The sequence below is a fragment of the Tupaia chinensis genome, unplaced genomic scaffold (assembly GCF_000334495.1).
Source record: "Tupaia chinensis unplaced genomic scaffold, TupChi_1.0 Scaffold000239_1, whole genome shotgun sequence".
NCBI classification, from domain to species: domain Eukaryota; kingdom Metazoa; phylum Chordata; class Mammalia; order Scandentia; family Tupaiidae; genus Tupaia; species Tupaia belangeri.
This window is the reverse complement of record NW_006159717.1, coordinates 801,563-823,950: the sequence shown is the minus strand read 5'-3', so window position 1 is coordinate 823,950 and position 22,388 is coordinate 801,563. Positions and strand designations below refer to the sequence as shown.

The following is a 22,388-nucleotide window of genomic DNA, read 5'->3' as shown; positions in this document are numbered from 1 at the left end:
GTCTTTAGAGAAATGCAACCTAAACCACAATAAGATACTATTACACACCTATTAAAAGGCATAAAACAAAAAAGACTCTCCAGACCAAGTGTTCAGAAGAGTGTGGAACTGAAACTTTCATGCATTACGGTGGGAATGTAAAATGGAATAACAACTTCGAAAACAGTTGTGTAATTTCTTAAAAGGTTAAATATATAACTACAATATAACCCAGATATTCCACTCTTAGGTATTCACCCAAGAGAAATTAAAGCATACGCCCACACAAAGACTTGTTCACAACATTCCTAGCAATTTTACTTGTAATGGCCCAAACCTGGTCAACCTAATATCCATTAACAGGTGGACAGATGAACAAATTACAATCTATTCACACAACGGAATACCATCTAGCAATGAAAAGGAACCAACATGTTGGGCCAGCCAGTGGCAGTATAGTTAAGGCAGCTGGATCCCACATGGTGAATTCCATGGTTTGAATCCCCACCTGGCAGTGTGAAAAACATGCTAGGCACATGTGCACACATGCCCAAAATGGGGAAACGGGACCGTGAAGGAGAAGGGACTGAAGCATGACCAGCTGTGCTGAGGGAGTGCTTTCCCACTCTCCCTCCCTCCCTCCCTCTCTCTCTCCATCCCTCCCCCACTCTCTCTCTGACACAGAGGAGGAAAGAGAGAGAGAGAAAGTGAGAAAGCAAACTGCCAGGTCTGAGACTCGAAATATGTTTGGCCATGTAGAAGTCCAGTGCCTTAACCACCATGCCACCTGCTGGTCCCCCAAAATGTATTTTTAATGATGGTACAATGTCCATTTTTTCCCTGATTAGACAACCTGCTTTCGGTTTTTTATTAAGTAAGTACCATCTCATCATTTTATTTAAAGTTCTTTCTTTCTTTAGGAATTATTGCTTTAGAACAGATTCCAAGAAGAAAAAGAGTTAGAGTTAGGTAGACAGATCTTTATTTTTAAGGAAACAATTCTCCAATTATTTATTTATGGAAATAAATTTATTTTTTAAAAAACAGATATGGAAGAAATGATTTCACCTCAGAAAATATAAAGTATATTGAAAACTTTTTTTAGACAGTGATATAGAGTTGGGTGAAATTTTTCTGGGCAATTTTTTCTGGCATTTGACGGAAATCATAAAAACGAACCCGATTTGAACAAACCCATGTGTCATACAGTCATGCCCCGGTGGGAACACCTGTTTCTCCTTCAGAGAAGCCTTGTTCAGAATGAAGGAAGAGTCCAGTTCACATTCTCGCTCCAGGTCGCCTCTTCCTCCTTCTCTGCCCCTACTCTGCGGCTGCCCTCTCCAAATGGAGCCAGCCAGCCCCAGCAATTCACGCCATAATTGAAGATGACAAAATGAAAGCCTCCATCACTCTCTATCCCACTTTGAGTAGGGCCCTTCAAGGCCCACACAGGAGGTTCACACTTACTCAGGTCGGAACATCACACTGCAGGTAGAGGCCCCCTTCCTGGTAAGACAGATGCTACGTAAATAAATAAATAAATATATATATGTGTGTGTGAAAATTATTTTATTTAACTTTATTTATTTATTTATTTTGACCAGAGAGGGACAGAGCAAGAGGGTGAGAGAGAGAGGGAGAGAGAGAGGGAAAGTGAGAAAGTAAGCTACCAGGTTTGAGACTCGAACTGTGGTTGGCCGTGTGGGAGTCCAGTGACTTTAACTGCCACACCACCTGCCAGCCCCAACAGATTCTATCTTGATATTAAAAAAATTCACAAAACTTAATATTAATTTTTACTTAATATTAAGAAACAATTCACAGGACCAGCAGGTGGCATAGTGGTTAAGGCGCTGGACACTCCCACATGGCCGACCAGGGTTCGAGTCCTGGACCTGGTGGCTTGCTTTCTCACTTCCTCTCTCTCTCACTCTCACCCTCTGTCTCTCTCTGGTCAAATTAAAAAATCAATGAATGAATAAATAAAAAATAAAATAAATAGTTATTTTTTAAAAAAAGAAAGAAACAATTCACAAAAATTCAGTTTTCAACACCCTTTGATTTGAGACATAACTCTATTAAAATAAAACAAAAATATGCCTCTGTCACTAACCAAATCCTACCAGGGGAAAGACCAGGTCCTCTTGCAGAAACAAAGCCAGAGGAATTAAAACCATACCTCAGGGGTCAGCAGGTGGCATGGTGATTAAGGCGCTGGACTCCCACATGGCTGACCACGGGTTCAAGTCCCAGACCTGGTGACTTGCTTTTTTACTCTCTCTCTCTCTCTGTCTGTCTGTCTCACTCTGACCAAATTGAGAATAACAAACAAATAAAGTTAAATAATTCTTTTTAAAAGTACATGAAAATAAAAACACACCTCAACCCATTTCTCGGAAACTAGACCTCAGGCTGGAGAACATGGCAGTTTATCTTTGTAGTAATTATTTACAAAGCCCTGCCTTCTCAGAGCCTCCTCAGAGAAACGCAGACCCTCCACGAAGGGGAAAAAGGAAGGGTGATGCGGGGTTAACGAGGTGGGTAGGTTGAGATTTCCCGTAGCTCAAGTTGCACCAATCAGCGAGACTATGTTACCAGAAGCCTCTAAGCCCTCCACGACCCACAACACTGTTAAGTGGGAGCACCATGGACTGAATCCATGCTGAAACCCTAGACCCCAAGGTGATACGGCAGAAACAGGAGCTTTGGGGGAACTCGGTCCTGAGGGCAGAGCCCTCCTGGATGGAACTAGTGGTCCTAGCACCAGGCCAGTTTCCCTCTCCTACCACCCAGGACACAGCAGCGGGGGGCACTGTCTGTGAGGACCGGGGCCCCGCTAGACACCAAGTCTACCAGCGCCTCTGGCCTTTCCGTCTCCAGAACTGTCAGAAATAAATTCCTGTTGTCGATAAGCCATCCCGTTTATGGTATTTTGTTAGAGCAGCCGGTTCCAGACTATTTGCTAATAACAGGAAGTACCTGAGTCTAGGTAACAAGAGAACAGAGGTTTGGGCCGGGAGATGGCGTAGCAGCTATGCTGCTGGACGCCCATGTGACCAACCACGGTTCAAGTCCTGGACTCAGTGGCTTGAAATTCATGCAGGGCATATGTGCTGAGTGTACATGGGTGCCCAAGATCCCAGAGGAAAATGGAAGAGGAAGGATTGAGATGTGGCCATCCTCCCTTGGGGAAGGGGGGGACAACGTCTCACTTTCCCTCTCACTGCCTCTGTGTCTCTGCCTCTCTCACTCCGACGAGCATACACTCCCTGAGGCAAAAACCTCTAAAAATTTTGTTATTTAAAAAAGAGAATAGATGTTTGTCCAGCTCCTGGTTTGGAGGCCCAATGTCCAGGGGCCACATCTGGTAAGGGTTTTCCCACTGGTCAGGTCCCAAGGCCCTGCAGGGAGGGCACCCCATCGTGAGAACAGAACACGCCTCTGTGTCCTCATTCCCGTGTCTCCTGGTCTTCTTCCCTCTCCTTATGAACCCACAACGCCTCAATCTTAGGGGCTCCACCCTAATCACAGACTCATTCCCAAAGACCCCACCTTTGCACACCATGGTCAGATTATTCTTTCAATCACAGCTTAACCAACCTGAAGCCATGAATTTTGGGGAACAGTCAAAACCACAGCACAGCCCAACTAGACTAAGATAGTAAGTGAGCTGACAAAGAAGCCCACAAACACAATTCCAAACTCACTGCACACAGGGAAAACCAGACAAGCAGACTGAAGAAACAGAACTCAGAAAATTCAAGGAGAAAGGGGGCAGTTATGGGGGGGAGTGTTCAGTGCAGGGACGAATACTTCTGCAAAAAGACAACAACTACTGCAGAGATCTCTGTCGTGTTCACACACAAGGAAACAGGCTGCTCAGTTTTTCTCCCAATGCAGTAAGCCACGGACGAAAGGTCAGAGCTGGTGACAGAGGGTGGGGGTGCTTCGAGAACAGTACCGGAAGGGCTGGGTCACTGAAGGTTGAGAAATCCACACGAATTATGGAAGCCAGAGGGGTAAAAGGGGGCCTTGGGCTAAAATTTTTAAAATTTGGTAAAGGTTTTTAGCCTGCCTTTTGGATAACTGAGAACAAGAATATAGGAAAAATTAGGCCCTGGGCAATTCCGAATTTGTCAGGAAGTAGTAGCCAGAGGAATAAATGAATCCTTGGCAAAAACTTCACAAGCCTAAAGCGTGTAAAGGAAACATTTAAAAACAAAACCGAAAGCAAGCAAGCAAAAAAAGCCCTGGAAAACAAATCAGAAAACACACACAAAAACCCCACGAAGGGAACCAGAGCCGCCTGGTTTCAGTCCCTGGTTATGTAAGGTGCTTCTGTCGCAGCCCACGCCGCTCCTCTCCTGATTAGAGGTAAGCTCGGCCTCACGTGGAATGGGCCCAGGGCTCTCCTCGTTGAAGAGGCAGCAGAGAGGCATCCAGGTGCTTGGCTCGCTTATCCTCCCCGTCACCTGTTCCACACAAAGCCACTGGCTCGCTAGAGACTGAAACGCGTGATTACTCACTGGAGATGGGGAGATGATGAGGGCAGAGAGGAACACCTCGATCTGGCAAGGGCACTCCTTACATGTGGGGATACCTACGTGGACCTTCATTTCCTGGGCCCAAAGAAAGCACTCCTGCTCTTTCACAGAGCAGCTCTGGCAGCAGTGAATGGCTACTGGTTGGGCTGCTTGTCCCGTACACCTTCCAGGGACCAAGCAACAAGCCTCCACGCGCCTCCTGCCAACACTTCGGAGGCTCATGATGCAGAAGGGATGCAGTGCTTAACCAAGCAGTATGGGACCAGCAGTTAGCGTAATGGCTATGCCGCTGGACTCCCATGTAGGTGACCGCAGGTCAAGTCCCGGAACTGGCTTAAACTCACACCAGGCGTGTGCGTGCGTGCCCAAGATCCTGAGAGGAGATGGAGGAGAAGGGATTGCAGCGTGGCCATCCCCCCTGGGGGGTGATTTCTCGCTTTCTGTCTCTCTGTCTCTTTCTGATGCACCCTATAGCAAAAACCTCTCCAAAAAGTAAATAAATAAAACAAAACAAAAACCCAAGTAAGGCAAGCTTCTTCCTCTTCAAGTTGAGAAAAAGGAATAAACTGTTGGCATTCCTTCTACTTTTCAATCACAAATGGTCCATGATACCTGCTCTGGGATACTGTGTATATATATATATATATATACACACACACACATACATACACACACACACACACACACACACATATATATATATTTATATTTCCCAAAGAATGAAAAATGCATCCTGACAGCCCAATGCCTTTACAGCTCTGCAGGCATTCCAGGCAAGACAGGAGCAATTTAAGCTCCCTTCCCACCTGGATGCAGAGTTACCTGACCTACCTTAGTGAAACTGCAGACTGGAAACTGGTGCTGCTAGCAGTCGTCCCTAATGAGGAGGAGAACATCTGCAGTGCATACGTTTCTTTTCCTTTCTGTAGTGATTAAGCAGAAGTTTGAATTCATAGTTCTCTCCCCCAAAACACACATACTAGTTAACTATTCTGGAGCTCTTATCATTCCAGAGCTACCCCTGGCCTGCAGAGTAAGAATCAACCTTGTAAACCTGACATGGAAGGTCAAACATGACTTGCCTGGATCTGAAGAATTCACTTGCCCCCCTTTGTGGTAATACTTAAACTTCTCAGCATGTGAGGCCAAACTCTGTAACGCCTCTGTGGAACACTACCTGCAGCAAAGGCCCACTCCCACTCCTTGGGTTCATAGTTCAAGTTCGATATTCCTCCTCCCAACTCTACCCAGTCTCCCTGTTAGACCACACATCTCTTGAGATCCTGTTCACAAACAGTAACTTATTGTCATGACCCAATGCTGTAAAGAAGAAGAGCTCTGTAGCCAACACAGCCTCAGGATCTTCCTCCCAGCCTACATCTGAATTCAGTAAGGCCTAACTTGGACTTTCTACCATCTTCCAAGAGGTAGTAGGTCTAAAACCACTGATGTGCTAACCTGGCTGTCTCTAATTTCATTAGTCATAATTATGCTGGAGTGGCTGGAGCTATTTTTATTTATTCCTTCCTTTCATTTCTTCTTTGTTTTTTAAAGAATTATTTCTTTTCTTTTACTTATCATTATTGTTATTTTTCATGTGACCATAGCAAGACACACAGAGAAAGTGAGTGAGAGAGAGAAAGTGAGAAAACAAGCCGCCAGGTCTGGGACTCAAACCGTGGACAGCCATGTGAGAATCCAGCAGCTTTAAACACCACGCCACCACCTGCCGGCCCCCTTTCTTTTCTTTTTTTAAGAGGTTTTTTGCTATAGGGTGCGTGTGCTCTCCGGAAAGACAAAGAGAGACAGACAGATGAAAAGCGAGAAATCACCCCCCAGGGGGGATGGTCGCACTCCAATCCTTTCTCCTCCATTCTCCTCTCAGGATTTTGGGCACGCACTCACATGTGCCTGGCATGAATTTTAAGCCACTGGGTCCAGGACTCGAACCACGGTAGACTACATGGGAGTCCAGCAACATTGCCCACTGGTGGTCCGGTCTCTCCTGCCTTCTTTTTTTTTTTTTTTTTTTTTTTGGAGAGATTTTCGCTATAGGGCGTGTGCGCTCACCAGACAGAGAGAGACATAGAGACAGAAAGCAAGAAATCACCCCCCAGGGGGGACCCCCCAGGGGGGATGGTCACGCCGCAATTCCTTCTTCTCCATTCTCCTCTCGGGATCTTGGGCACGCACGCACACGCGCCTGGCGTGAGTTTTAAGTCACTGGGTCTGGGACAAAAACCGCGGTCGACTACATGGGAGTTCAGCGACATAGCCATTACGCTAACTGCTGGTTCCCTCTCCTGCCTTCTTATAAAAACCTCTCCTTTGTATTTCTGCACTGCACGTCAGCTCTCACCATAGCTGTCACCTCTCAACATCCTTGTCACTCCTCCTACCTGATGGCTTTGACATCTGGCCCTTGAAATTCCTCCTCACCTCAAGTCCTGCCTAAAGAGTAAGAGGGTTCAGAGCACAGACTGGCGCATCAGGCTGCCTGCGTACAAGTCCGGAGTCTATATTCTAGCTGCGCCGCTTTGGCCTGTCCCGTACCCTGTCTTTTCCTGAGTTCTTCATTTACAAAATAGAGATGATAATGGTACTTTGTAGGATCTATTACATGGGTGAAGAGTTAATTCACCAGAGGGCTCAGAGCAGTACCTGGCACAGAGTAAGTGCTCAGTGCACAGCAGCTACCACCATCGTCATCATCGTGAGACTACCTCAAGGGCCACATGGATAACCCAACTAACATGTTCTTGGAGCCTACTGACTTCTTTGAGCTCCTTGTCTCCAATAAACTTGTCCACTCTGCTCCGGTAATCCTCTTCCACAGCTGCACCCTCGATCCTTCCATCACCAGAACCTCCCCACCTCCAAAATCTGATTCAAATACCCCATACTCTGGGGCCAGCAGGTGGCATGGTGATTAAGGTGCTGAACTCTCACATGGCCAACCACAGTTCAAGTCCTGGACCTGAAGGCTTGCTTTCTCACTTTCTCTCTATCTCTCTCTCCCTCTTTTTCTCCCTAGTCAAATTTTAAAATAATGATAATAAATAAAATGAAATAGATAATTTTTTTTAAATACTCCTTAGCACCAGCAGTTGACATAATGGCTATGTTGCTGGACTCCCATGTAGTTAACCACAGTTCAAATCCTATACCCGGCGGCTTAAAACTCATGCCAGGCACATGTGCATGTGTGCCTAAGATCCCAAGAGGAGAAGGAATTGCAGCATGGCCATACCCTTGGGGCGTGATTTCTTGCCTTCTATCTCTCTGTCTCTCTCTTTCTGGTGAGCTCACTCACCCCATAGCAAAAACCTCTCCCTCCCCCCAAAAAAATAAATATATACTATCATAAGTACTTAGCTTCCTTCTCTACTAGACTGTAAACTCCTTGAGGGCAAGGATCATGTCTTGTTCACCTTTCTATCTCTATGCTTAGAAATGCACCTGGGACCAGCAGTTAGCGTAATGGCTATGTCGCTGGACTCCCATGTAGTTGACCGCGGTTCGCATCCCGGACTCTGTAGCTTAAAACTCATGCCAGGTGCATGTGCATGAGCCCGAGAGGAGAATGGAGAAGGGATTGCGGTGTGGCCATCCCTAGGGGGCGATTTCTTGCTTTCTGTCTCTTTGTCTCTCTCTGTCTTTTTGGCGAGTGCATGCACCCTACAGCAAAAACCTCTCAAAAAAATAAAATAAAAAGCACCTGACCTTGCCATAGTACAAGCAGTTGTATTTTTCTAGTCGAATCTGGAGAGAAGATCTCTTTCAGAGGGAGTGTCATGCCAGAATCTGCCTTTAAGTCAGTGGTTCTCAACTGAAGGCAATTTTGCAATGTCAGAAGATAACTAATTTTCCAGTGTTGGGGGATACACTACTGGCATCTGGTGAGCAGAGATCAGGGAATACCACTGACCAACATGCCAGGAAGGCCAGCCCCCCAAGAAAGAGCTATTCAGCCCACACGTCAGCAGTGCTGCTGCTGAGAAAGCTGGCTCTGGGCGTTATGGTTTCTGGTTTTGGTTTTTGTTTCCGATGATAGAGAGCACACGCACACATGAGAAAGAGAGGTCCCGTGACATCACAATCCCCTCCTTCCCCACCCTCCAGCTCCTCAGGATCTTTGGGCACCCATGCATTCATGTCCAGTGTCTTTTCAGGCAAAGCTGGGGATTTGAACCCACAGTCAGCCATATGGCTTCGTATTACTGCTGCGTCACAGTGGCTTGGCCTACATGTCTTTTTTACCTCCTCTCCTGCCACCCACGCCCTGATCGGTTCTGACTGGAGAAAGCTGAAGGAAGAATAAGAGCCCATGAGACACATACAAGTGCTTATCAAGAATCTGGGCAGACTCCTGGACAAGTTGGCAGGCCCAAGTGGCAGGTTTTTAAATGCCACGCAGTGTTCCTACCTTAGTTTGTTTTTGGAATGCAAGAGACAGAAACATAATTTTAACGAGCATAAATAAAAAGAATTTATTTTAAGGATTTTCCTGGGACAAAATGCTCACTTGCAGACACACACTGCACGTAATGCATAACGCCAGTGCAGGCCACGATGGACAGCAGGTATGGCAGTGGGCCCATGGGATTACAGGAGCAGAAACATTCCTGTCACCTAGCAACGTCATACCTGAGGCGATCTAGAGCAAAGCATCAGGCATGGGTGCATGGCAGTGCCGGTGTGAACAAATGTATTGCACAACCAGTCGTAAGAAAGCACACCAGAGCTTCTGCACGGCATTTAGTGCCCGATTATGACGATATGTGGCTGTTACAGACTAAAAAGAAGAAATGTACCTGACATTGATAGTAGGTTTCCATCCATGTTCATGGGCATATTAAACCTAAGACTGGGGCCAGCCAGTGGCTTAGTGGTTAAGGTGCTAGACTCCCACGTGGCTGACCACGGTTCAAGCCCCAGACCTTGCTTTCTCACTTTCCCTCTCTCTTTCTCTCTATGGTCAAATTAAAAAATAATAATAACAAATAGAATTATATAAAATAATTCTTAAAAAAAAAAAAAAAACCTAAGACTATTCTCTACTATCATACTGAAAGGTTTTTATTCTTTTTTTTTTTTTTTTTTTGAAGAGGTTTTTTTGCTACAGGGTGCATGTGCTTGCCAGATAGCCAGAGAAAGACAGAGAGACAGAAAATGAGAAATCACCCCCCAGGGGGGATGGTCACGCCACAATCCCTTCTCCTCCATTCTCCTCTCAGGATCTTGGGCATGCATGCACACGCGCGCGGTGTGAGTTTAAGCCACCGGGTCCGGGACTCGAACACAGTCGACTACGTGGGAGTCCAGCGACATAGCCATTATGCTAACTGCTGGTCCCAGGTTTTTTATTCTTAATGTTAAATCTGGGTTCCAGTTCTAGCTATGCTGCCAATAAGCTGCATGGTCACAGGCAAGTTGTTTAACCTCTCTGGCCTCAGTTTCCTCACTAGTAAAGCAGGACTAATAATACCTACTTGGAAGCATTGCTATGAAAATTAAAGAAAATAACATAGTACGACGATTAGCACACACAGTGCCTGGCATGTAGTAGCCTCCCCACACTGGCTTCAACTTGACAGAGACAACCAGGACAAAACAAATACAAAAATAAGTCACAGCAATCAAGAGAGACTGAGCACAGAGTGAGTCATTCCTTTTACTCATTTGCCTAGGAAGATCAACAATCAAGAAGCATAATAAGTAGAATAAACTCTACTGGCAGTATCTCCCTTTGCACACACGGCTTGGTGAGAATTCACCCCAGAGACCTCTCGGCTAATAGCCACATCCAGCTCCCCAGCCCAGCAGGTCAGATCTCAATCTGCGGGACGAGGCACGGTTAATTCAGACTGGAATAGAAACCACCTCGTATGGAATGTGTTTACAGGAGGGAGATGAAGGAGGAGGAAAACTTGACTGCAACCGCATCAATCAACTGTTTTGCAATCTGGCAGAAAACACTGCAGAAGGGTTGGTGGAGACTAACACCCACACAGCTGCGCTTACCTGTAGCCAAGCAGCAGCTTAGACCAGATAATGAGCAGTTTGCTGCTTTCAGCAAAACAATGGTCAAGCCTGCACGGAGTGAGCACCTCGAAGGTCGACTTACCCTTGCACACCTGGGCGGCACCAACTACACTGACACCAAGCAGCTTTACACACACACTCCTCGGCCGCTGAGCCCTGTGCACGAGCATCAGCTTCACTGCTCACGTGTCAAATACTCCTCGTCCGTAACATGCTTACCTCTGCAGCGCCACTGGTGGTTGGGTCGCCGAGATCCTTGGAGGGGCTCTCCGCGTGCTCTGTCACCACAGGTGTGGCTGTTTCTTTACTGGGACTGTCTCTCTTCTGAAGCTTCCTGATGAAGCTCTGCTGCTGGTCACTGGAGGCTACAGCAGGTCTGAGGGAAGCTCTGGGTGGGCTCTGCCCCCTCCAAGTCGCCCCGCTCCAATCGAGTCCCAGAAGACGTGACACATCCTCTTCGGGTGGAAGGCCCAAGTCCTCCACAGGTGGGAATGTTTTTAAAAACACCAACACGGAATTGGAAGAGTCTGTCCTAAAGGGGCGGCAGCGCTGGGGCCTGCTGCAGTCCACTTGGATGCACGTCCCTTCTAGCCACCAAAAGGCATGGCAGGCAGAGTCCTGGCAGCAGGCAGCCCAGCATGCCTGGAGAGAGGGAGTTCCTTCGAGATGCCGGAGGTGATTCTCCCCCGCAGATCGCAGGCCAACTCCAAAATGTGTCTTCCCCTGCTGGCACCTGCTCTCACTGGCATCTAGAAACGAAGAACGAAAACCGAGTAAGGTGAGGTGCAGACAGAGGCTACTGCTCAGTACAGTGCCCTGAACACCAACATCTGAGGTTATTTGGAAGACAGGCTTTTAAGAGGATGAGAAAGCTGTCTAGTGAGTGGAGCAGAGGAAGTGAGAGGGTTTTCTGGCTCAGGATATTTAGTTTGTAAAAATACTGCTCCATATTCATCGATGGTTCCCCTTCTCAATTAGTTCCTGCCACATGGACCTTTTACAAAGAATTCTAGTTCGTGAGATAGAAATAAACAAACAAAACACGAGCTATTTTGGTGGAAGTGTGTGTGTGTGGGGAGTTCAACACTTGACTTCCAAGCCATTTCCTAGGGAAAGTAAGAGGACTATGGGGCCAGAAAACGGGTGGCTAATGAGCAGGGTTGTTCCCACTGAACTGGCAGCAACACAAACCAAGAACCCTTGACCCCAGCAGGTTATGGTCACTCACTGGCTCACCCAGTCACAGTCAGGTGATTTCACAAATCCTGGTATTAGCCAGCGCAAGGGTCAAGACGACCAAAAAATGTTGACCACGACAGGGATTCTGGTAGAAGAAACCTCCTAATGACAAGCCATAGCATGACAAGATAGGAGACAGAAATAGAACTGTGATCAACTGCAGGTAAACTAGATACTGTGGCCCCAAATTCCGGCTTACGTTACCTAGGGATTAACTCTGGGCTGCCCGAGCAACTTCAGGCATGACGTTCATTTTCCTGACACATGACCTCATCTCCATTTGTCTTAGATGAAGTAAAGCCGAAACATGTTCTAAAAGAAAGTTATTATACAAGTTCACTTTAAGGTCTTAGCTGTGCAGCTGTCTGCAACAGCTATGGTCAGGGTTACACAGGGAGAGAGCCAGGGTAAGGCAAAAGAGGAGCCTTGGGCTCAAAGTCCGAGGAGGCGCTCTCGCTCAGTCACGGGAGCGCAGGGCTGGCTGACGTGACCCGAGAGCGGGCACCTCCTGAGACTGTGCTCTGGGTATCTCTCTTTCCTCACCCTGGCCCTGGCCTTGGGGTTGGAATATAAAACCTAGCTTAGAAGTCATAGAGAAATCATGCAACAGAGGCAGAGCACTGACGAGATGGTACTCGTGCCTGCGTGCATGCAGAATTGAGAAAGGGCTCTTACTGACTACAGCAATGCCTGGCAGGACCAGCCAAGCCAACCTGGGTGAGCTGATGCCCATGAAATACTCACTAAACATCCAACGGACTAAACGTGAACATAACCCACCGCGGGGTGGGGGGCGAGAATGGAGCGGGGAGAAGGTGGGGCAGGGAGGAAAGAGAAAGGCAGTTTCCCGATTCCAGAGTCAGGAGCACTGTGGAAGCCACCTGCCACTGTTCTTTAAGAGGGAGATACACTGGCACCAGCTTAACACCAGACAAGCAATTTAGAAGGCCAGAGAAAACAGAACTTCCTAAAGAAAAGATGAAGAAATAGCAACGATGAAAAAATAACAAAGCTACCAAGAGCTGCAGAAATACCCTTCATTTCTTTACCCACTCTCCCACACAGTCACCAATAATACGAATCTTGGTAACAGCTATCGGAGGAGAGTCCAGACCTTGTTGAAATCAACATCAAACTGTACGTCAGTAACTGCCATCGGTTAATACCTTCATGTCAACTTTTCCTGTTCTTCTCCAAACAGTTCATATTTAACACAGTGACGAGGTCAACACAGATGAAAATAACTTGCACTGAGCTGTAAGCCACTATTTACTTAATTTTTAAAAATGCACTGCTACTCCCACGCCTGCCTTTGAAGGAAGAGGTGCTACAGGACTTGCCCTCCCACCATGAGCAATTAGAAAAAGTCGACAAAATACATGAAACAACTGTTTTTAGACACTGGAGAACAGGACGTACTGTGAGCCCTGAGAGAAAGGAGCCCAATGACACCCTGGCTTTCCACTGGACACATGGTCCAGACTACGGCGCAACCAAGGAGAGTCTACACAGAGCACGGCAGTCTTGCCGAGTTGGGGAGACAGACTTCAGTGTGAGAGCTAGAGTTTTCTAACAAAGGCTATATAGAAAAGGAGCTCCAGAGGGGCTGGCAGGTGGTGTGGTGGTTAAGGTACTAGACTCCCACAAGGCAGATGGCAGTTCAAGTCTGGACCTGGCAGCTGGCTCTCTCTCCCTCTCCTCCCCCACCCCCGCTCTCTGGTCAAATTTAAATAAATAAATAAATAAATAAATAAATCTCCAGAAATGTGGATAATGGACCTCTTTAGTCTTTGGGGACTAAAATGTGCACAACTATAGGTTGAAACTGCATGAAGAAAATTAGAAAATATTTTTAACTGAGTGAGAATGAAAATATAAAAGTTTGGGGGGTGCAGTTAAAGCAATGTTTAAGGAACATTCATAGCTTCAAGTATTTATTTCAGAAAAGAAGAAAAGTCTAAAATCAATAATTTAGAGATACATAGGGGGAAATGCCATGGGATGACAGAGGCAGAGATTGGAATGATACTGCAGCAAGCCAAGGAATGTCAGCGATTGATAGTGACCACAAGCTAGAAAGAGGCTAAGAAGTATCCTACCCAGAGTCTCAGAAAGAACCAACCCTGCTAACACTTTGATTTTGAATTTCTAGCCTCCAGAACTTATAAAGGCTTATAAAGGATCCTCTGTCCTTGTCCAGGAGAACAGATCAGAAAACACATGGTTCCAAAACTACCAAAAGTCCAGATCCAAGGATCACCAGGATTTAGGACACGGCTGTGGCTCTACCCAGACTGAATGAAGACACCGGGATGCTACCCAATAGGCTGGCACTGGGTTGTAATACTGGAAACCTATGAGAATCTGATGTCTACAGGCTTCTCTCTTTCAAACCAAAACTAACTACCCAAGTGGAGAAAGGAGCAGGGCTCTAGAAGGAGGTGTGGCAGGTGGTGTGGTGGTTAAGGTACTAGACTCCCACAAGGCAGATGGCAGTTCAAGTCTGGACCTGGCAGCTGGCTCTCTCTCCCTCTCCCCCCCCACCCCCGCTCTCTGGTCAAATTTAAATAAATAAATAAATAAATAAATAAATAAATAAATAAATAAATAAATAAATCTCCAGAAATGTGGATAATGGACCTCTTTAGTCTTTGGGGACTAAAATGTGCACAACTATAGGTTGAAACTGCATGAAGAAAATTAGAAAATATTTTGAACTGAGTGAGAATGAAAATATAAAAGTTTGGGGGGTGCAGTTAAAGCAATGTTTAAGGAACATTCATAGCTTCAAGTATTTATTTCAGAAAAGAAGAAAAGTCTAAAATCAATAATTTAGAGATACATAGGGGGAAATGCCATGGGATGACAGAGGCAGAGATTGGAATGATACTGCAGCAAGCCAAGGAATGTCAGCGATTGATAGTGACCACAAGCTAGAAAGAGGCTAAGAAGTATCCTACCCAGAGTCTCAGAAAGAACCAACCCTGCTAACACTTTGATTTTGAATTTCTAGCCTCCAGAACTTATAAAGGCTTATAAAGGATCCTCTGTCCTTGTCCAGGAGAACAGATCAGAAAACACATGGTTCCAAAACTACCAAAAGTCCAGATCCAAGGATCACCAGGATTTAGGACACGGCTGTGGCTCTACCCAGACTGAATGAAGACACCGGGATGCTACCCAACAGGCTGGCACTGGGTTGTAATACTGGAAACCTATGAGAATCTGATGTCTACAGGCTTCTCTCTTTCAAACCAAAACTAACTACCCAAGTGGAGAAAGGAGCAGGGCTCTAGAAGGAGGTGTGACAAATTCCATCAGGTACTTGTAGTCCAGGAAAACTGGTTTGACACAAAGATATCAGCCCTAAGGTAAAATATTTCTGAGGAATCTGTTCTTGGAGCAAACAGAAAGTATCACGATAGATAGGAGCAACAGGTGGTGTGGTAGTTAAGGTGCTGGACACTCCCACATGGTCGACCGTGGTTTGAATCCCGAACCTAGTGGCTTGCTTTCTCACTGTTGCTCTCTCTCTCTCCCTCTCTGGTCAAATTAAAATAAATGAATGAATAAATAAAATTAAATGATTTAAAAAAAAAAAAAAAAAAAGGAGACAGTGTCATGATAGAAAAAGGCCTAGACTGGGAGAGGAGAAGTTCCATAGAGAAGCAGTACTAGGAAACCAGCAGTTAGCATAATGGCTATGTCGCTGGACTCCCACGTAGTCAACCGCAGTTCGCGTCCTGGACCCAGTGGCTTAAAACTCATGCCGGGTGCGTGTGCGTGCGTGCCCAAGATCCCAAGAGGAGAATGGAGGAGAAGGGATTACAGCGTGACCATCCCCCCTGGGGGGTTATTTCTCGCTTTCTGTCTCTATGTCTCTCTGTCAGTCTGGCAAGCGCACGCGCCCTATAGTGAAAAACCTCTCAAAGAAAAAAAAAAAAAAAAAAAAAAAAAAAGAAAAAGCAGCCCTATAGGGCCCAGCAGTTGGCGTAATGGCTATGTCGCTGGACTCCCATGTAGCTGACTGCAGTTCGAGTCCCAGACCCAGTGACTTAAACTCGGGCACGTGTGCGTGCATGTCCAAGATCCCGAGGAGAATGGAGGAGAACGGATTGTGGCGTGGCCATCCCGCCAAGGGGTGATTTTTTTGCTTTCTGTCTCTCTCTCTGTCTTTCTGGCAAGCGCACATGCCCTAGAACAAAAACCTCTCCGGAAAAAAAAAAAAGAAAGAAAGAAAGAAAAGCAGCACTATAAATGCAAGGAATGTAGGCAAGTCTTAAAATGTAATTGCTCCTTTATTAACCACCAGAGAAATGATACTGGTGAGAAAGTCCGTAAATGTGAAAAATGTGAGAAGGCCTTTATGAGTCAGCTATCTCACTATTGCTCCTGTTAAATCATCATAAAATTCACATTGGCAAGCAACTTTATAGATGTATGAAATATGGGAACTTCCTCAAGAAACACTGAACATTTATTAAACGTACGAGAATTCATTCCAGAGAGAAACCCTATAAATGCAATGGATGTATAAAAGCTTTCAGGAAAAAACTCTATTCTTTCAAGTTATCAGAGAACTCATACAGTCAGAAATCCTACAAATGTAATGACCATGGGAAAGCCATTGTTCAGAAGGTGGTTCTTACTGTCATGACAGAATACATAACGAAGAGAAGTCTTTTAAAGGTAAGGAATGTGAGAAAGCATCCAGAAATAACTGTTGCAAAATCAGAAAATCCAAATTGGTGGGACCAGCAGTTGGTGTAATGGCTATGTCGCTGGACTCCCATGTAGTTGACCACGGTTTGAATCCCAGGTCCAGTGGCTTAAACTCACGCCGGGTGTGAGTGCGTGCATGCCCAAGAACCCGAGAGGAGAATGGAGGAGGAAGGACTGCGGAGTGGCCATCCCCCTGGGGGTGATTTCTTGCTTCCTGTCTCTCTGTCTCTTTCTGTCTTTCTGGAGAGCGCACACACCCTATAGCAAAAACCTCTCAAAAAAATTATAATTAAAAAAAGAAAATCCGAACTGGTGAGAAACATATGAGTGTAATAAATATGGAAAAACCTTTAGGAAGATCTCAACCCTCATTCATCATCAAATAATGCAAACAGGAGAAAAACCCTATCACTGCAGTATGGAAATCTTTCAGGTATAACAAGTTCATTCTTTGCGGGACATCAGAAAACCCATACTAGAAATAAATCCCATCAGTAAAATAATTGTGAGAAAGCCTTTCAGGAGGGTTCAACCCTTACTGGACATCAAGGAATTCATACTGGAGGATTTCAACCACCGGAAGACCCTCTGGCCACACTTCACCCTCCTGCTCCCCTGGTCTAGCCAGGAGCCAGGATAAGCCAATGAGCAGCCATCTGTATCTGAGTTCTGAGCGCTCCACTCAGGGATTTCAACCACCAAAGACCCTCTGCCTAGACCTGATCATCCTGCTACCCCGGTCTAGCCAGAAGCCAGGTTAGACCACCCTACTTATTCTCTCTGTCTCTTTCCATCTCTCTCTCTCTCTCTCTCTTTAACTTTTTTTTTTAATTTTAAATGTAGCTCTCTGCTGCTCTTTTGTCTGATTCTTGCCTTTCCCCCTGCCCCTATAGGATAAGCCAATCAGCAGTCACCTATATTTGAGTTCTGAGTGGCCCCTAGCACGCCGCACAGTTTTCATTTTTTGAAAAATAATTTTTTATTCTCTTTTCTTATTGTTTTTGTCTTGTGTTTTTCTCTTCTTTGTTTTTTTGTTTTGGTTTGGTTTGGGTTTTTTGTTTTTTCTATTTCTTTTCCTTTTCTTTTTACCTTTCTCACTTTTCTGCTCAGCCTCCACACACTGATTTTTTAGACAGGTCTAGGTGCTCAGTAGCCAAATATCTGGATACCTTTAGGGTTAGATTAATCCTCAATTTTCATTGAATCAGCTGTAGAAAGGGAAAAAAACAGTACTGTTCACAGACTGCAGGTCACCTCCTTCTGCATTCCTCTGAATGCTCAGATTTTACTCCAAAAAATTGGAAAAAAAAAAAGTATAATCCATCAGATGACCAGAAACCACTACAGAGGCACAAGAAATATAAGAAACCAAGAAAATATCTCTCCTCTAAGGGAAAAGAATAACTACTCCTCCTCCACAAAGAATACAAGGGAACTCAGAGAAATGTCAGATAAAGAATTTAAAATACTCACAGTGACAAAGCTAACAGATGCAAGAGAATAGAGACAATGAACTCCAGAAGATGCAAGAGAAAAGAGACACTGAGTTCCAAGAGGTGAGGAAGTTCTCGAACAATATGAAAGAGGAGATACACATCATAGAAAAGAATCAAACAGAGTCAAACGGAATTGAGATGAAGACTGTAATACAGGAAATCAAAACTTCCATTGAAAATATCAACAGCAAATTAGATCATGCAGAAGATCGAATCTCAGATGTAGAAGACAGAACCTCTGACCTAGAAAAATTTACCATAAAGACTGAGAAAATAACCTCCCTAAAATGAGAATAACATACAAGTAATATTAGATACCATTAAATGCCCAAACATCCAGATCATCACTATCTCAGAAGGTGAAGAAACTAATAAGGGTATTGATCATCTATTCTATAAAATCCTGGAAGAAAACTTTCCAAACCTAGAGAGGCAAGCAAATATCCAGACCCAAGAAATACAAAGGACCCCACATAGAATCAACCCAAAATCTCCCCCAAGGCACATTATAGCCAGATCGCCCAAAAACACAGACAGAAGAAAGAAACCAAAATTGGCAAGAGAGAAACGTCAAGTTACTTTCAAAGGATATCTCATAAGGCTAATGTCAGAACTCTTATCAGAAACAATGCAAACAAGAAAAGAATGGGAAAATAAATTCAAAGTGTTAAGTGAAAAACAATTTTAACCAAGAACACTATACCCAGCAAGATTATCCTTCATAAGGGAAAAAGACGAAAATGTTCTCAGATAAACAAAACCTGAAAGAATTTACCAATACCATACCAGCTTTCCAAGAACTGCTAAAGGGAGAGCTATAGTAGGAAAACTAAAGTCGGACACACAGAAATAAGAGTACAAGAAACAACCCAGAGAATGGCCAGCCTAATGGTAGGGACAAGTCCGGAGTCGAATGTTAACTTCTAGAGTTTAAATGGAAAGATCAGACCACAGGAACACTGCAAATTCAACAGAAAAGAGATTAATTACGTGAGTCTGAACTAGTGAAATAGAATTTTTTACTTTAGACTAAAACACTATTGATTTTCTCTGATGCTTTGATTCCCATATTTAAGGATTTCTGTCTTTTGAACTGCTGATATGCTCATTTACCTATTATTTGAACTGAATCCTAACCTTTTTCCTGGCTTTACATTTTAAGCAAATTTCTCTTAACATTTTTTGATTTTGAATTATTAAAACTACAACTTTTTTTGAAACTAAAAAATGCATTAAAAAATACCTATTAATACCTATTTAATGACTGCAGTAAGCTATATATAGCCCTAGTTAGGTGCTACTTTATAGTATGTTCACTTTACTCACTGAGGTGTATGCCTAAAGTCAGACATATGCTCAGAAACATGTATATATTTCTGTGCTTGCTACTGAAAGTCTTTAAATTAATTAAGATCTTCAGTAAATCAATAAAAGGTGGGAAAGAAAGGCATGGAAAGCAACTGTACATACCAGAGATAATGTGGGAGAAGGGGGAGAATTGGCAGAGGGTGAGAGGTAGGGAATCAAGGGGGGGGGGAATATACAAGAAACAAGAAATAGAAAATTATTTGTTGATGATAAAATGTATGGTTATATCCTTGATTGAGCCAATATACAATGTATACTGGATGAAAATCTCATTTCATATACTGTATTGATGTATTGTCTGTGGCAAAAAAAATAAAAACAACTAAATTAAGTTGCAAAAAAACTATATATGTTATAGTATTGTTTATATATTTTTAATTATATATTTTAAAATTTTATATTTAATTTTATTTATTTATTTATTTTAATTTGACCAAGGAGACAGAGAGAATAAGAGAAGGGGAAAGTGAGAAAGCAAGTGGCCAGATGCAGGGCTCAAACCATGGTTGGCCATATGGGAGTCCAACATCTTAACCACCATGCCACCTGCCGGCCCCAATATATTTATAAATTTTTAAATGAAGCTATTTTTGCTTCTATATAGATGCATTTTTAAAGATCTGGAAAATAGGGCTCAGCAGGTGGTGTGGTGATTAAGGTGCTGGACTCCCACATAGCTGACTGTAGTTTAAGTCCTGGACCCAGCAGCTTGAAACTCACAACAGGCACTTGTGCATGCATGTCCAAAATCTTGAGAAGAATGGACTACTGCATGGCCAACCCCCCTTGGGGGTGATTTCTCACTTTCTATTTCTCTGTCTCTACAGCAAGCCCATGCACCATATAGCAAAAAACTCTCTTAAAGGAACCAGCAGATGGCGTAATGGCTACGTCGCTTGACTCCCATGTAGTCAACCACGGTTCGAGTCCCAGACCCAGCGGCTTAAACTCAAACTCATGCTGGGAACATCTGCATGTGTGCCCCAGATCCCAAGAGGAGAAGGGATTGTGGCATGGCCATTCCCCCCTGGGGCGGGGAGGGGTGGTGATGTTTCACTCTCTGTCTCTCTGTCTCTCTCTGTCTTTCTGGAGAGTGCATGTGCCCTGTAGCAAAAACCTCTCAAAAAAAAAAAATCTTTAAAAAAAAAAGCTAGAAAAATAAAGGCCAAATTTTAACCTTTAAAAAACTTTTAACTGGGGCTGGCAGGTGGTGTGGTGGTAAGGGCACTGGACTCCCAAATGGCCAGCTGTGGGTCGAGTCCTAGACCTGGGGGGTTGTCCTAGACTTGGGGGCTTGCTTTCTTGTTTTCTCTCTCTTTCTCTGGTCAAATTGAAAAAATAATAATAAAAAAATTCAACTAAGTAATTCATTAAAAAATTTTTTTAACTTAAAAAAAAAATCAATGATCTATGTTTCTATCATAAAAGTTTGAAAAAGAGTAAATTAAACCCCCAAATAAGTAGAGAAAATAAATAATAAAGAGTCATCAATGAAACAGGAAAAAAAGAAAGGAAAAAAATGAAATTAAAATCTGGTTCAAAGATCAATAAAATTGATAAAGCTCTGTTCACACTGATCACAGGGGGGGAAAAAGACAGTAGTCTCAGTGAACCACATCAAGAATAAAGGAAGCGGGGAACCAGCGTAATGTCTATGTCGCTGGACTCCCACGTAGTCAACCGCAGTTCGCATTCCGGACCCAGTGGCTTAAAACTCACACCGGGTGCGGGTGCGTGCGTGCCCAAGATCCTGAGAGGAGAATGGAGGAGAAGGGATTGCGGCGTGACCATCCCCCCTGGGTGATTTCTCGCTGTCTGTCTGGCGAGCCCACACGCCCTATAGCGATAAAACCTCTCCAAAAAAAGAAAAGAATAAAGGAAGGGGAGCATGGTGGTCAGGGTGGCTGGATCCCACAGGCTGACAATGCCATTCAAGTCCAGGCCTGGGGCTAAAAAAAAGGGGGTATGTGTGAATGTATGCCCAAAACCCTGAAGGGAGGGAGAATGGAGAAGGGATTAGGGATTATAACATGACTCCCTCATGGGGGTTGCTTTCTCACTTACTCTCTCTTTTGGGAGAGCAGAGATGCCCTCTGGCAAATTAAAAAAAAAAAAAGTCAATAAACTACTACGGTCAATAAACCTTGAGCCTCAAATTATAGCCTAGGAGCCAACTTGAACTCTGTCTTTGTAAATCAAGTGTTAGGGAAACAGAGGCATACTCATTTATTTATGTACTTCCTGGCCACATTTCCTCTACAAAGGCCAAGTTTGGTCGTTTCAACAAAGACCCTAAGGCCCACGAAGCCTAAAATATTTATTATCTGGACCTTTAAGAAAAAGTTTCTCAATCTCTTGTCTAAGAGACTATACCTTTGTTTGGTTTATCATTAATACTGAGTACAGCCTAAATTTAGATGTAAATCTATAGAAAATTGGGACCAGCAGATGGTGTAATGGTTATGTCACTAGACTCCCACGTGGCAGACTGAGGTGCGAGTCCCAGACCCGGCAGCTTGAAACTCATGCCTGACACGTACGTACATGCCCAAAATTCCAGAAGGAGAATGGAGGACAAGGGGTTGTGGCGTGGCCATCCCCCGGGAGGCGATTTCTTGCTTTCTTCTGTCTCTCCTTATCTATCCAGCTAGCGCTCATGCCCTATAGCAAAAAAATCTCTCTCAAAAAGAAAAAAAAAATCTATAGAAGATTGATAAGTTGAAGATAATTTTCAGTTTTTCAGAGATACAATTTCTTTCCAGTATAAATGACAACCTCAAAGGTTTGGGTTTTATTGTCCTGAAAGTTACGTTTCTTATCTAACTGACAAACTTATTCCACCATTATTTTCCTGATTGACAACATAAATCTGTGTTTCTCAAAAGCAGCTTTACTATTTGCTGATTCCCTGTTTCATCAGTTAAATAAATCTCTGACGCACACCCCCTTTATATTTATAAGTGATATCTTTAACTTTTTGAAATTTATATACTCT

The 22,388-nt window shown here is 44.2% G+C and overlaps 1 protein-coding gene across 5 annotated transcripts in view; it reads right to left on the bottom strand.

The window, feature by feature from the left end:
* Positions 1–22,388, bottom strand: part of KIAA0319L (KIAA0319 like) — a 124,420-nt gene that overhangs the window by 65,304 nt on the left and 36,728 nt on the right. For all 5 annotated transcript variants that reach the window (XR_001370395.2, XR_003549423.1, XM_014587885.2 and 2 more), the window contains exon 3: positions 10,788–11,317. Coding sequence is in view for 3 of the 5 variants with exons in the window: in XM_014587885.2 (XP_014443371.1) it covers positions 10,788–11,317 (530 nt within the window). In the remaining 2 variants the exon portion in view is untranslated. The remainder of the gene's footprint in view (positions 1–10,787; positions 11,318–22,388) is intronic.